The following is a 16124-nucleotide window of genomic DNA, read 5'->3' as shown; positions in this document are numbered from 1 at the left end:
ACTATTGGTAATCCTGAACAGGATGGGTATCTAACAAATCATTTTGTAATTGTAATTGTAATTGAAGAAAGTAATTGAACCCAACCCTGACTAAGGGAAATTTACGAAGCTAAAGGCTCATTTAAATTTTCACAAATGCCAAGCAAATTTTCCTGCAGGGTGAAGTCCCTCATGAATAGCTCATCAAAGTGTTACCTCTTGATGAAATGGAATATCCCCTTATGTTTGCTGCTATAAACGAGAGTGCATATCCAGCCACACAGAAATTGCCTGTTCTCTCTATCACTTCATTAACATTTCCGTCTGTCTACTGCTACACATGACCCCTAAGCTCTCTCCATCATCCGGCTTTTCAAGTCCAGAGATATTCTATGGCTGCATCTTGCTGCTGTGCTTTTGTGATATTTGCTTACCACGGGGAAGACATTAACATTTGATGTGGATGGACACCAATTGTGAGTCTCTTATGCACCTATACTGTACATGTAGCTGTGACTAAAGAATTTCAGTGATGCTTTAGAAGTGGACTAGAATTCTATTCCAAATTTCCATGTATGTTTTTCATTCTGAGGAGCTTTGTTTACAGTGTGCATGTAATTAGGAGGCTGGAACCATCAGGAGATGATTTGAAATTAAAAGAGGAAGCATTGTTTATTATATAATTTTCAGCAGGTTCATCATCTGTTCTTTCCAATTGTATCAGCTACTGTATATATGTTCTAAATTGTGTATGATTACAGCTGTTTGCTTTGTTCAAGTTCAAAGTGAATGGTGTATCTGTCCTTGGGTAAAATTGTATTATTGTTGACAACTGTCCATTTCTGTATCTAATTTGTGTGTTTTCTTTATTGCAAGAAAACTTTAGATTAAACAATGCATTGTATACCGGTACATATTTCATACGATTTATTATGAACATAAACATTTGCATAGTTCATTCAATTTGTATAAATTTATGATATTATTCAATCTTTGAAAGCCTTGATATACTGTGCAGGTAAGCCTGCAAAATTTAAACTGTTGACATTGAAGAAGGAAGAGCAGATCCAGGTACAAAGTTAGCTTCATGGCATGACTTATGGTAGAATATCTAGTTAGCAAAACATACATATGAAGCTACAAGTAAACATTGGATATCATTCTGGATCTTCTGCCTAAAAAATGGAATGATGATGGTTTTTGCATTTTACTAGTTATACAGTGCAATGCTATTTCTAGGGCATGTCATGTCTTTGTAGTTTGATGGCTTCAGTACCAAACAGAAGAAGATAAAAAAACAATACAGAAAACAAGATATATTTGCTGGTACACAAGTTTGATTCATTTTGTTTAAAGGGTTGCATTAAATATTATCTTTTAACTATAGATATGGGTGTAGAAGACTAGAAGACAATATGACAACACAATTGCATTGAGTGTCACAGTGCATTGATATTGTACAAAAATGTACAATTAGGGTCTATATTTTATTCCTGAGATGATTTTTGTTCAGTTCCTTATAACAGTTATGTCACTCTCTGTAGTTTTGTAGACCTTTTAGACTGTCTTTAGTGTGTCATAAAGTCCATGTTGGATTATGGGGACTAGACACATAAATGTATATTTTACCCCTCATTAGAAAGCCTACATGTACTTGAGTACAGTTCTTGATTACATGAACACTGTAAATTACTCTATGTACATGAAGACAAGATAGGTGTTTATAGTGCATGTTTCAAATGAGGAAATACAATACACCAGTCATATGTCCTGAATGTTTATTTCAATGAAAAACAAATAATAAAAAAAAACACATGTAGACAAGGATCTAAAGATGTTTTAAAGAGAGAGACTGATGATAAAAATGTTAGTATTCTACAACACATTAGCCATACACATACCTTTGACCTATAATGTAAAATTTTGTTTGAAAAGAATGATATAGAAAAAGCCACAATCACAATTGTAGTTGTGTAGACATATAATATTAATCATGTATGATAATAATACCTCTTATCTACCAAGGGTAGCCACTCTTAGTTGTAAGCTGTTCTTCCATCGGGCCCTGCAAAACATAATACGTTATTATTACCCTTCTCCATTCTCATACAAGAAGGCAAAAGTTCCCATTTTAAAAGTCTTAGGAATGACTCGGTTGGGGATCGAACCCACGTCCTCCCATTCATGAGGCAGGCACTCTAACCACTGAACCACTATGTCTGATTATCACTATAGTATGTGTGTAAAAGGTCTTCAAGGCTGTTTGCTGCATTTAGTACTTATTGATTTTGTAATATAACCATTTGTTATATTCGCTTTGTGAAGTGTCATTATACATTGTATAAAATGATACATGATCTGTTAATAATTATTTTGAGATTAGTGCTTATTGTTCAGTGTACATTAAATCACAATGAACCAAAATTTGAATACCATGCATCAGCTGTTGAAAGGATTGTTAGGACAATGTCCATGAAAAGACCTTTCTCTTTTTCTTTTTCCTTCTCTCCATCCCTATCTCTCTCTCTCTCTCTTTATCTTTATGCCTGAGCAATTATACAGAGTAGAAATGAAATTGAACATGTATAAGATTTAATCTAGTTTACTCTATGAACTTAAAGTTATTCTTGAATAGTTTAAAAGGGGTTAGAATAAATGTTTGAAAATCTAAACAACTCTGTTTGAATAAATATTAGAAATTTATTTTTTTGTTCAAAATTTAAATGATAAAGTTTATTGTGATACTAGATCTCTTCATATAGTAACCCAGGTTGTACAGAGCATTTTTACTGTGTATCATTGATGAGAATAACATAAATGTTAACATTTTTAAGACAATTCACAGAGATTGTTTATTGGTCTTTGAGTGGTAGGTATGGCTTTCCAATAATTTTTAGCCCTATGGTCATATTCTTTCTTTTTTCTACATGTATAAACATTCTCTGGCCTCTTACTTGATTTAGTTTTATGAATAATTCACTCAATCCATGTTAAGTCTCCTCTTTTCCCAAACTCTCCTTCTTCAAAGCAAGGTTCTACTTAAAATAATCTGACAAAGCATTTTTTTCAACAACTTCAGCTCTTCTCACAACTTCAACTTTAATTTTTGTCTCGCCTGCATAGCAGAGCGAGACTATGTGCGCCGCTTTTCTGACAGTGGCGACGGCGGCGGCGTCAAAATTGGAATCTTAACCAAGGTTAAGTTCTTGAAATGTCCTCTTAACTTGGAAAGTATATGGACCTAGTTCATGAAACTTGGACATAAGGATAATCAAGTATTACTGAACATCAGGTCACATGACCAAGATCAAAGATACGGTAGGGTCAATGAACTTAGACCATGTTGGGGGAGTCAATATCAAAATCTTAACCAAGGTTAAGTTTTTGAAATGTTGTCATAACTTAAAAAGTATTTGGACCTAGTTAATGAAACTTGGACATAAGGGTGATAGTGTATCACTGAAGATCCTGCCTGAGTTTTAGGTCACATGACCAAGGTCAAAGGTCATTTAGGGTCAATGAACTTTGATAAAGTTGGGGTATTTGTGGAATTGTCATAACTTAAAAACTAAAAAGTTTATAGATCTAGTTCATGAAACTTGGACATAAGAGTAACCATGTATCCTTGAATATCCTGTGCGTGTTTCAGGTCACATGACCAAGATCAAAGGTCATTTAAGGTCAATGAACTTTGGCCGTGTTGGGGGTAATTGTTGAATTGGCATCAGAACTTAAAAAGTTTATGGATCTACACATGTAGTTCATGAAACATAGATATAAGGGTAATCAAGTATGAATGATTGTTTTGCACACGTCTGAGGTCACATGATCATAGTCAAAGGTTATGTTGGGTCAATGGACATAGTATTTTATTATCATATGAGCGTTTTCTTTTGTGAATAATTATTCATAAGCTGTTTTCAAAGTCAGCACTGCTGCTATATTGAATCGCGTAATGCAGGCGAGACAACCAGAGGCGTTCCACTTGTTTATATTTAAAGACTTTATTCTTTGAAAAATGTGTTTCTTGGTTTTCTTTGAATTGTTAACAATTTTTCATCTTTTTTTCTTCCACAGAATTTGAAGGGAAGGCAATCCATCTCACATACAAAGATAAGCTGAAGCTAGTTGCATATACCAAGCAAATCACTGTTGGTAAATTAGATGCCTCAAAGTTACCTCCCCCTGGATATCTAGATGTTGTTGGAAATGATAGGAGGTAATGTGTTGTGTGTAAATAGCATGTACTACTTGTATTGATGCATTATATCTCGTTATTACAAAAGCCAAATTTAATGATGACAAATACTTTCACCATATGTGAAAAAACAAGCCATCATCAATGTATTTGTAGCCTCATTAATGAGAGTCAAACTTAGTGCAGCTTTGCAATCAAAATCCAGTCTCTTACCTCAATAAAATAAAAAGCAAAAAGTAAGCACTTGAAGATTCTTTAAAATCTTGTTCAGTTCTGCAACACTTACACATAGGTAATATGCAAAAGAGAGAGCAAACAATGTCATACACCTACTTTGTATTCTCATCATCATATATTTTATTCTGTAGATGAGATAACGAAGAAACTCTTGATGGAAAATTATACATGTAATTGTAAGTTCATTAATGTAATTTTGAATGAACAATTATAGGCCAACCCCCGGGGGGGGGGGGGGGGGGCACTCGACCAAAAAAGTGGTAGGGGTGTGCCGCGGGCGAGACAAAAAACGGGGGCCTTGGAGCGGGCTTATTGCAAAAAGGAGAGTCCTCAGAACGGCCCTTCGGAACTACAAATGTTTGTGAAAACGGGAGTCCTTTGAACGGATCGCCAGCGTGTGAGTGCGTATGCATCCCTATGGAACGGGCATGCGTGCATGATGCAGCTATAGCGCGGCCTCCGCCGGGTGCGCTCGCGCAGAGGCGATGGTCGGCCAGTGCTCTGCGGCCGCTTTTCACCAAAATTGCAGCTCATTGTAGCAGATCAATGCGATCGGAACGGCGTAACGAAAAATATGCGAAGCTTTGGAGCGGATTTATTTCTTCTTTTTTCTCGATAAGAAGAAAATGCTATGCTTTGAAGCGGCTTTCTTTGTTCTTTTTCTCAATAAGACAAAAATGCTATGCCTTGGAACGGAAATTTGAGTGTAAAAATGGGGGTCCCCTCCGCGGCACATACCCACTATGCATTATATACTGAGTGCCCCCCCCCCCCCCCCCCCCCCGGGGGCCAACCCATGTCTTACATGATTATAGGAAGGGTGAAAAATCATGTCATACAGTATTCTCTATGATAAAGTACTAAAGAAATAAAAAGTGTGTGATGTGATTTCTTCCCTCATGTATGCATACTACCCATTTTTTGTCTCACCTGCGAAGCAGAGTGAGACTATAGGCGCCGCTTTTCCGACCATGGCAGCGTCAATACCAAATCTTAACCGAAGATTAAGTTTTATAAAATAAATGACTACATATTTAACTTAGAAAGTATATAGACCTAGTTCATGAAACTTGGCCATAAGGTTAATCACGTATTACTGAACATCCTACCTTAGTTTTAGGTTACATGATCAAGGTCAAAGGTCATTTAGGGTCAATGAACTTAGACTATGCTGGGGGAATCAACATCAAAATCTTAACCTAAGGTTAAGTTTTTAAAATGTCATTATAACTTAGAAAATATATGGACCTAGTTCATGAAAGGTCAATGAACTTTGGCCATGTTGCGGGTATCTGTTGAATTACCATCATAACTTTGAAAGTTTATGGATCTGATTCATGAAACTTGGACATAAGAGAGATCAAGTATCACTGAAAATCCTGTGCGAATTTCAGGTCAATGAACTTTGGCCATGTTGTAAGTTATCTGTTGAATTATCATCATAACTGAAAATTTATGGATCTGATTCATGAAACTTGGACATAAGAGTAATCACGTATCACTGAACATCTCATTCGAGTTTCAGGTGACATGACCAAAGTCAAAGGTCATTGAATTTGGCCATTTTGGAGGTAATTATTAGATTGCTGTCATAACTTTCAAAGTTTATAAACATAGTTTATAAAATGTGGATATAGGGGTAATCGAGTAGCACTGACAAGTTTCAGGTCACATGATCAAGGTCAAAGGTCATTTAGGGTCAATGAACTTTGGCCAAGTTGGGGCTATTTGTTGAATTACCATCATAACTTTAAAATTTTATGGATCTGATTCATGAAACTCGGACATACAGAAAAGTAATCAAGTATCACTGAACATCCTGTGCGAGTTTCAGGTCACAAGACCAAGGTCAATGAACTTTGGCTATGTTGGGGTATCTGTTGAATTACCATCATAACTTTGAAAGTTTATGGATCTGATTCGTGAAACTTAAACATAAGAGAGATCAAGTATCACTGAAAATCCTGTGCGAATTTCAGGTCACATGACCAAGGTCAATGAACTTTGGCCATGTTGCAGGTATCTGTTGAATTATCATCATAACTGAAAAGTTATGGATCTGATTCATGAAACTTGGACATAAGAGTAATCAAGTATCACTGAACATCTCATTTGAGTTTCAGGTGACATGACCAAAGTCAAAGGTCATTGACTTTGGCCATTTTGGAGGTAATTATTAGATTGCTGTCATAACTTTCAAAGTTTATAGATATAGTTTATAAAATGTGGATATACATGTAGGGGGGTAATCGAGTAGCACTGACAAGTCTTAGGTCGCATGATCAAGGTCAAATGTCAATTATTGTCAATGAACGCAGTATTGTATCATTATATGAATGGTGTTTTTTGTGAATAATTATTTTATAATAGTTTTCAAAGTAAGCACTGCTGCTATTTTGAATCGCACGATGCAGGTGAGACTGCCAGAGGCGCTCCACTTGTTTAGTACATAGGCCTATAGTGATGTGATTTTTAAACTTTAGAATCAAATCTGTTGAGAGGATATTCAAAATAAAACAGTAAAGACTTTAACTTAGATTTTATTATTTTCAACCATACAGTACATGTACAGTATGTTCATGATGAATCTTTGACCAAAGTTGGTCCTGAAGAAGAGACCATTTAAGAATAAGATTATCAGTCAGCATGGATATTAATACATACATCCAATTTAGAGTTTAATGAAAATGTTACATGCCTGTGGCATGTTCCAGTAATATAAAACTAGTAATCAATATTAAGAGCTAGAGTAAAAGGAATAAGAAGATGTGGGCTTTTAACTAGATGGAGGATGAAGCAAATCAGATATAATCTTTCTTAGCATGAAATATCTACAAATGACACGTTTTTTTATCATTGATATTATTACAATTTACATACTGTCTATCAATTTGTAGTGAAATATTGAACATGTCCGTGAATTTTTAAATAATTTTCTTCAGTTAAAGGTGAGGTGGATTTGGGTGTTTCATTTTACCATCAAGGCGCATTTCTAGAATATTGTGGAAACTCAGATAATTATGTTCTTGTATTATGTAGTGATCCAGGTTCAAACCAAATCGATGTAGCCTACATGTAAACCCCTCATCACAAAAATACCTGTAAATTACAAGAATATGATCATGCCTCAGAATACTTTGTGTATTTAGATGACGACTTTTGTGTAGTTTTGAACCTGCAACAGGACTCTCAAATTCCTATACTAAAGATTCAAATTATCTTGCTGTTCATCTCGGTTTCTTATGATTTGCTTTCACAAGATGGAATAATCCCTGTAAAAATTTATATATATATTTATGGACATGATAGTTTTAAAAGTACCTACATCCAACATTTTTTTTTTTTCTTTGAGGGATATAAAATATGATCTGCTTGTTTGTTTCACACTGACAAAATAATTAGTATTTCCTGATCTGGGTAGAATTGACAATCAGAAAATATCTATCAGGTGGATTCAAAGGGTATTTTTGCACCTAATGAACAAAATAATCCACCTACCAAACCAATTATCTTCCTGGCTTCAGCAGATGTCCATGAGAATAATGGATGATGTGGGTTGAATGATCATGGGGCACTAATAGCTCCATGGAATGATGGTATTGGTGTTTTGACACCAGCTCTAACACTGTATTTGAAAACCGGCTGTTGGTGATATTGACCTCTGAAAATATTTATTCTGGGTGCTTGTGTTGAAAAGAGTGATAATGATTTACTGACTGTTATCTGCACAGTTGACACTGACAGTGTGCAAGAATGTTTTGGGAGATTGTGATTTAAAATTCAATGTTGATGTTAATATTGGCATTCTGAAGCACATGAATGGAATAAAAATATCACAGTGAAATCAACTTTTTTACAGTTAACACAAGTGCAATTTATATGCGTTTTAAAGATTTGATGATGTTGGCCTTTTTTATTTCTTGATTGATTTAGAATACTAGTAGATTTTGCATGAGATTGATGTGGAATTTCTATAAAATTTAATTTTCATTGTCAAGAATTTCCTTGTAAAGTTCAAACTGTGGCCAGGGTCATTACATCTTCTCTCAATGTCAATTGATGATACAATTGCTATCATCTTTCTGAATCCAACTCAATGTTGGTCTGTAGGGGCTCAGTTCAAGTCTTTTTTCAAGCTCTCAACAAAAATATCTACTCAAAAATGTATCAACCATATTTTTCATTTGCCTGTGATTTATTTTCTCTGTTTTGGTTGTTGGATTGTACTCTTTCTATTCAAAGCATCCTGATATCAGTGCAGACTTTGTTTTCATAATCTAAGGGTAAAATATTCAATATGCTATCAGTTGGTGAAAATTAATTTGGTACTAAGAAGAAAGTAAACCCCAAAATTTGCAACCTCCATTGTGAACCCAAAATAATGTATTCTGATCTCATAATTTTTATTGTTTTATTTTTTAATTATTATTATTTGACCAATATAAAAAGAGCAAATACAATACATCAGAAAGCAATTACAATTTTACAAACATGTAAAGAAATATGGGAGTGGCAAGTGGGTCAAGGGGCGCAAAAGTGAAATTCAGCACTTGCCCAGAGGCATGTGCCCCCACACATGCCGCTCCCATGACATGAATCAAGTATATATTCTCTAATACACAAAATATTGCACATTAAAAAGCAGGAATGCAGAGGAAGGGGGCGGGGCAAAAAAATGATAGTCATTGCATTATTGAGTTGGTATCATTCTGGTCAAGAAATTGATTATTAAGAATGGCAATTGATTAATTTAGATTTTATTTAATGTGTGAAAGGCATCAAGACTGATCTTTAAATTGTCTGTGATAAGAAATAAATATCTAGATTACCCTGTTGACCATTAAAGAATTGAATACCTGTCCATATTTGATTTATGATCAATTCAGACTTCATTAAAAGCCATGATAGAGTAAGTGTGCTGTGAATGTGTGGCAATAGGATTTGATAAGGATTGTGCTACTTCTATAAAATTGAGCTTGGATTCTCGAGTTTAGCATTTCAAAGAGTTACTTCAAAAGGTCATACCTGCATGGTATTCAATTCCTAGATCTATTTTCAGTCATTTTCATTTTGGCTTTATGTTGAAATGTCATGGTTGAAGCGCTGATAAGGCAGATAAGTGATAAATTTAAGTTGCAAGCATTACAAAAACTGTTTTACCAGTTTTGTAGCATTTTCTTTTTACAGATAAGGACATGGAAAATGGCTCCTTAAAAATTACTTCACATGTCTACACAACATCAGTGCAAAAAAAATTGATTAATTGATTAATTCTTTCATTTCATTAGATAAAGAAATTTTAAAAATGAAAGTTTAAAACATAGTAATTCTTGAAGTGAATGGATTGTAGTAAATTTGGTGAAAAACACATTTTCACCCCAAAAATCCACAAAAAACTATGATAGAGAACAAATAAAAAAAGTGAATTTCTCAACACAACTCATGTTATAGACTTCCAGATTGAAGTATCATAAAACATTCTGTACAATTTTTTTTTGCACAAATATGAACAAACGCATTATTGAAAGTGCTTTGTGTGATAAAATGTTCTACATGTACAATGGTGTAGCTAATTTGGAGAATTACCTGAAAAATGCACTTGCACAGAATAGTAGCCAATATGTAATCTTGAATTAAAAAGTATAATGTTTTTTTTTTCTTCAGATTTTACTCAAGTTTGTACAAACCAATTTTGTAAAAAATTCCCAATAAACTGACTTTCTAAGTACCGGTAAATAGACTTTAAGAATCTAAATTGATATTATTTCCTTGTGTCCCTTACTCTGCAGAAAAGAATGGCAAGCATTAGGAGATTTGAGTAAAGAAGATTGTATGCTTCAGTTCTGTGAGTTGCTTGAGACTCGTTGCCCACAGCTACAGCCTTATATAGAAGCTCATCGGAGAGAGAAAGAAGAGCAAGAGAGAAAAAGGTAAATATTTGAAAAATAAAATATTGATGCAATTGACAGATGGTGACAAGCTGGCAGGAAAGATATATGTTTGTATTCACCATTGGAAGAAAATAAGACACCATTCTCACCACCATCCTAAAACTAGTTTACTAGAAACTAGTTTAACGTGTAATGAGAACGGTTGAAGCGGTCTTGGAAGCGATCTTCCAAACCAGTTTCAAAAAACCACCTAGCGATGTAGTTTTGAAGATCGCTTTGCCTCGTTACACTGGTTTTAGTGTAAGTGAGGACACAACCGTTCTTCGGGAAGCAATCTATGCACATTTTCAAGCACGCTACTCCACACACTGTGTGTGGAAAGCCTACGCTGCTGTTTCAAATTTTGCGTGAAACATGTCACCCCACTGAGAGTGTTCCATAGCAACAAGACCGCTTTACGTGAAGTGGTTTTGAAAACCACTTTTGGGTGATCAAATGGGAACACTAGCAAAGCGATCTTCCAAACTGGTTTCCTGAACCGGTTTCCAGTAAACCAGTTTTAGAAAGTATAATGAGAACGGTGTCTTACCCCTTGAGTGGATTGAGGATTGCAGTTTATCCCCAGATATCCTTGGTTGGAGAGTCTAAGGGGGTGTTGCAAGTAATATTTGCAATCAATTGCAAATATTTACTTGCAATTCTACAATTGATAGATCAATTTTGACTGTAGCAAATGAGATTACACTCCATGTTTCAAGGAGCAGATTAGCAATCAAAATCATGGATTTGTAGTTAATTGCAAGACATATTGATTTAGGGACCAAAAATAAACTTGCAATTGATTGCAAGTTTCTTGCATCATTCCATCAGAGATAGAACTTGGATGTGTGTGTTGAAGAAAACATGAAATCTGTAGATTCTTACATTCATAGCTCAGTCAATCTCACTCCTTTTATGATGTCCTACAAAATGAAAATCTCATTGGAACTGGCTACTTGTCTTTATGTGCATTGTACTTTCCCAATTCTTTGCCCTTCTAACAGTTGAAAAATGTGCTCATCCAAGATTGAATTGTCTTGTTTGTCTTGATTGAGTCTTGTATGATGTATTGTTCTTTAAAGGGAAAGTTTACCTTCATCTCAAGTTGGTTTTAAGGAAAGCATGAGATAAGTGAAAGTGTGAAACATACATAAAATTGGGGTGAAAAGTCCTCAAATATCTACAGATTTAATCTTTTTTTTTTACATCACATGCAAGTACTTTAGATATATGAAGTCCATAAATTGCGTTTTGCCTCTGATTTCTCATAATCAGGCATATTATTTCATGCTATAAAAAAAACATATTTCATCATGATGAACCATTAATAATTGCAATTGCAAATTTCTCCCAATTTTTCTTGTATTAAAACCAACTCGATGTATTTAAAAGTTATTGATAAGTTTAAATGATCAGTTGAAATATTGAATCATGTCCAGCAGTTCAGGTTGTAAATTCATCCCTATGTGTACTGCAACTATGTAGGAGGCCAGCCAGGTAAAGAAAACTATTCAGATTTCAGAAAAATCAATCTTAGAGAGAGGTCTATGGTTAAGCCTTAGTGTCAGGGACACATTAGAAGTCTTCTCACATCATTATCTGGCTTCTTGTGTTTGCATTGGAAAACATCCCTTTTATTTTTTAGATTCTTATTTTTTTCAGTTACAGTTGAATCTACGTTAGTGACCACCTATTTAGAAGGGCCTCCTATCTCTAAAGATTTGGTTTCCCCTATAATAGTTTCCCAATTATATGAAACAAGTCCACAATAACCACCTGCTCATAAAGAATGTCTGTCTTATCTCTCTTTGTGATGTCTTTACAGAGAGATTTTACTGTACATTCATCTTTTAAACAAGTTTCTTTGTCCAGTCACATGCAAACCACAAGATGTAACGAAACAATTCTCTTCTTTCCAATTCTAATATTCATCTATGTTGGTGCATAAATCTGTCCATTTTGTTCAAATTTATTTCAGAACATCAGTTATTCAATTCATTTATTTTAAATTCCGATAAAAATAAATATACAGAGAAATACAGGTATCAGTTTCTTTATCATGCAGTTCTTTTTACGTGTGTGTGTGTGGGGGGTAAATAATGTGTGTTCTTTTTGGAATAGTTGTTGTTGTGGTTGGATCTCCTGGTTTGGATTTAATCTTCATTCCGCCAGTCATAAATCTCAGCCATAGGGGCCCTTCCAGGAGTCTTGAGTGTGTGATAACACTCAGATGACATCTAGGACATGCTAAGAAAATACAACTCCACTTTGTTTGGTGAGGGATTGAATTTCACTAATTTCAGTAATTGAACGTGTTTGTGCAAGGATATGCATAAGATTTGCGGAATACATGATTAGTTTGGTGAATTCGATTTTTAATTAGGTTAAATGTGTATGCAAATGGAGGAACATGATATCGAATCAAACCAACAGAATTTTTTAGAAATGGTCTCGTGAACTTGATGAATTTTGGGTTGTACACATAAGAAAAGATATTCATTAGAGTAATAAGAAAAACTAACAATTAAGTCGTAAAATAAGTATTTAGACATTGAATATACACTTCCTATGATGTAGAAGGCTGTCTAAAATCTATGGTGTGATGTGATGATATATATTACTATACCACTTTTAATCAAATTCTCATTCCCACTGAGTGCTTATTTATGCTATTTGTGAATTGCTTGCATTTAATTCAAATAGGAAAGAGGAGGAAGAGAGGAGAAAGCGTGAAGAAGAGGAGAGAGAACAACAAAGGTTAGAAGAAGAAAGACAGAGGAGAGAAGAGGAGATAAGGCAAGCAGAAAAGCTTAAGGAAGAGCAACAAAGGTAAGTGTGATACTATCATGACAATTATTCCTGTGGTATGTTTCACAAAGCAATTTGTAAAGTTGTGTATGAATTTATGAACATTTTGGAAATATTAACTCAGTTACTAAAGACAAGTTTAAGTACAATGAACTCTGAGTGCTAAGTATATTTTGATCATGATTTAAACAGGATGGGTAGACATTAAGTCTGTAAACTTATTGAAAACCATGTGTATCCTCTCTCCAAACTGTGGTTTTGGTGCAACTTTTGTGTTATACCCATTAGATAATTCATATTCTGATGTTTCAGTTTGCATGAAATCAACACCAAAATGTGAATTTTCTTCAGCCATACAAGGGTTTTATATAGCATTAATCAGCCAATTTGATTTTAATCTTCAATAAGAAGGCTAGCCCACTGGCATACAGATGGGGGCTTTGGTGGCCATGGCCCCCCCACCCCCAAAAAAAGGAAAATTCGTGAAATTCGTGTATATTATTTTTGGAATAATATATGTCAAAACCTATGAAAAAATAGATTTTTGTATTAAAAAGGACAAAACTTTTGCTCGATCGCTCATGTGCAGCATTTTAGAAATTTCGCCCATGTCATGTCTGCCCCCCCCCAAAAAAAAAAGAAGGTTTTTGACTCATTACAATACTGGACTAAACAATAATTTCATGAATGTGATGATCAGATATACCCATGTATTCAAAATCATCACCAATATTTCTGCTTCATCTTAAAGTGAAATTGAAAAGTTAATCAGGTTTGTGTCTCACCTGCATAGCATAGACAGCGGCGTCAACATCAAATCTTAACCAAAGGTTAAGTTTTTGAAATGACAGCATAACTTAGAAACCATATAGACCTAGTTCATGAAACTTGTACATAAGGTTAATCAAGTATTACTGAACATCCTGCCTGAATTTCAGGTCACATGACCAAGGTCAAAGGTCATTTAAGGTCAATGAACTTTAGCCAAGTTGGGGGTATTTTGTTGAATTACCATCATAACTTCGAAAGTTTATGGATCTAATTCATAAAACTTGGTCATAAGAGTAATCAAGTATCACTGAACGTCCTGTGCGAGTTTCAGGTCACATGACCAAGGTCAAAGGTCATTTAAGGTCCATGAACTTTGGCCATGTTTGGGGAATTTGTTGAATTGCCATCATAACTCTGTAAGTGTATTGGTCTAGTTCATAAATCTTGGACATATGAGTAATCAAGTATCACTGAACATCCTGTGCAGTCAAGTTTCAGGTCACATGACCAAAGTCAAAGGTCAATTTACTTTGGCTATGTTGGGGGGAATTGTCGAATTACCATCATAACTCTGAAAATGTATGGATCTAGCTCATAAAACTTGGACATAAGAGTAATCATGTATCACTGAACATCTCATGCGAGTTTCAGGTCACGTGACCAAAGTCAAAGGTCATTTAAGGTCAATGAACTTTGGCCATTTTGGAGGTAATTATTAGATTGCTGTCATGACTTTCAAAGTTTATAGATGTAGTTTATAAAATTTGGATATAGGGGTAATCAAATATCACTGACAAGTCTTAGGTCGCATGATCAAGGTCAAATGTCATTTATTGTCAATGAACATAGTATTGTATCATTATATGAATTGTGTTTTTTGTGACTAATTATGTTACATTCATTTTCAAAGTCAGCACTGCTGCTATATTGAATCGCGTGATGCAGGTGAGACTGTCAGAGGCGCTCCACTTGTTTATTTATACAGATTTCTGTTGAGACTAAATAGCAATATTGAACAACAATACAGGGATACTTTATTGAAATATCATGAAAATCCTGGACTATTGAAGTTTTTTTAAATCATATTCCAGTCTAGTCAGTCATGTGTAAATGTACATGTTGTCTTTTTTTATCCCTCTGGTCATTGTATATATTACCAAAAGACACGCATGTTATGGGTAGCTCTTCTGCCATATTTTTTTTCAAAGTATTCTACTGGAGTATTAGAAGAGTTTTTTTTAAGGCAATCTCAGGCAACCACATTAACAGCTAGTCCAAACCTCAAAACCATCAATCAGATCTTATTTATTGAACAAGATAGACAAATGAGTTCCTTCCCCTCCCCACTTATAAAATGAATATTCCCTTTCAGAGAGATATGAATGAAAGATTAAATGAAGTTAGGCCTACATGTAAAGCACAAGCTAAAGCGTTAGCCGTCAAGCGTGCCTGGAAGCATGCTTCTGGGAAATGGAAGCATTTCATTATGTGATAGTGAATTAGTGATACATTATAAAAATCTTCAAAAACTCCTAAACTCTCAGAAATTGGTATCAGTAGAAAGTGAAGAAAATTTCTGTTATTTTGGTCGGTAATTTGATGAATTTTATATGTATTTAATGTTGATGAAAAATATCAATTTTTCTTTTTATAGCTTAATAATACACAAAGTGTATACACATTGACATGTACAGTACAAATGCTCTATTGTACATGTTGAGTGTTACCATGGTAACCATTATTAATATAATAAAAACAATAATTCTAATGATAAAAGTAATTGATGGTATTACTTATGTACAGACGTACAGGATGTGTGGTATAAAGGTATAATAATAAAACCCTCTGGCTGCACCTGCCCCCACAATTGATTTCCCCAAATTTGGGTGCCTTTTTTGCTTGCAGATATTCATATTTATCATCATAACTCCATTTAGGATCAATTGTATTCTGTTATTTTGGTGCCTGTCTATGCATAGATGAAAATGTGGGCAATCACATTAGTACAATTGCAAGCCTTCAAACGTACATCTTTTTTGCACATTCTTTTAAAAATACAAAATTTGTAAAGTTGCCATAGCAACACATTGAATGAGTTTTCCTTACCAAATAAATTCTCATAATTAACTCTTACTTCCATACTTTAAAATATGTATCATTTAGTGAACTTTCCTTTTTTTTCAGAATCATATTAGTACATT

General features: G+C 34.4%; 1 protein-coding gene across 2 annotated transcripts in view; it reads left to right on the top strand.

The window, feature by feature from the left end:
• Positions 1–233: 233 nt before the first annotated feature.
• The window catches only part of LOC129265064 (Golgi resident protein GCP60-like), a 28148-nt gene continuing 12257 nt past the window's right edge, over positions 234–16124 (top strand). The window contains exons 1-4 of one of the 2 annotated variants that reach the window (XM_054903046.2): positions 234–455; positions 4057–4198; positions 10204–10344; positions 13048–13173. In XM_054903046.2, the coding sequence (XP_054759021.2) occupies positions 10247–10344; positions 13048–13173 (224 nt within the window). In that variant the 5' untranslated portion in view covers positions 234–455; positions 4057–4198; positions 10204–10246. Of the gene's footprint in view, positions 553–4056; positions 4199–10203; positions 10345–13047; positions 13174–16124 lie in introns of both variants that reach the window. The other variant, XM_064101805.1, reaches the window with a different exon arrangement.

This window comes from Lytechinus pictus, chromosome 7 (genome assembly GCF_037042905.1).
Source record: "Lytechinus pictus isolate F3 Inbred chromosome 7, Lp3.0, whole genome shotgun sequence".
Lineage (NCBI taxonomy): Eukaryota > Metazoa > Echinodermata > Echinoidea > Temnopleuroida > Toxopneustidae > Lytechinus > Lytechinus pictus.
The sequence above is the reverse complement of the archived record's forward strand: the minus strand, read 5'-3'. Positions and strand labels throughout refer to the sequence as shown.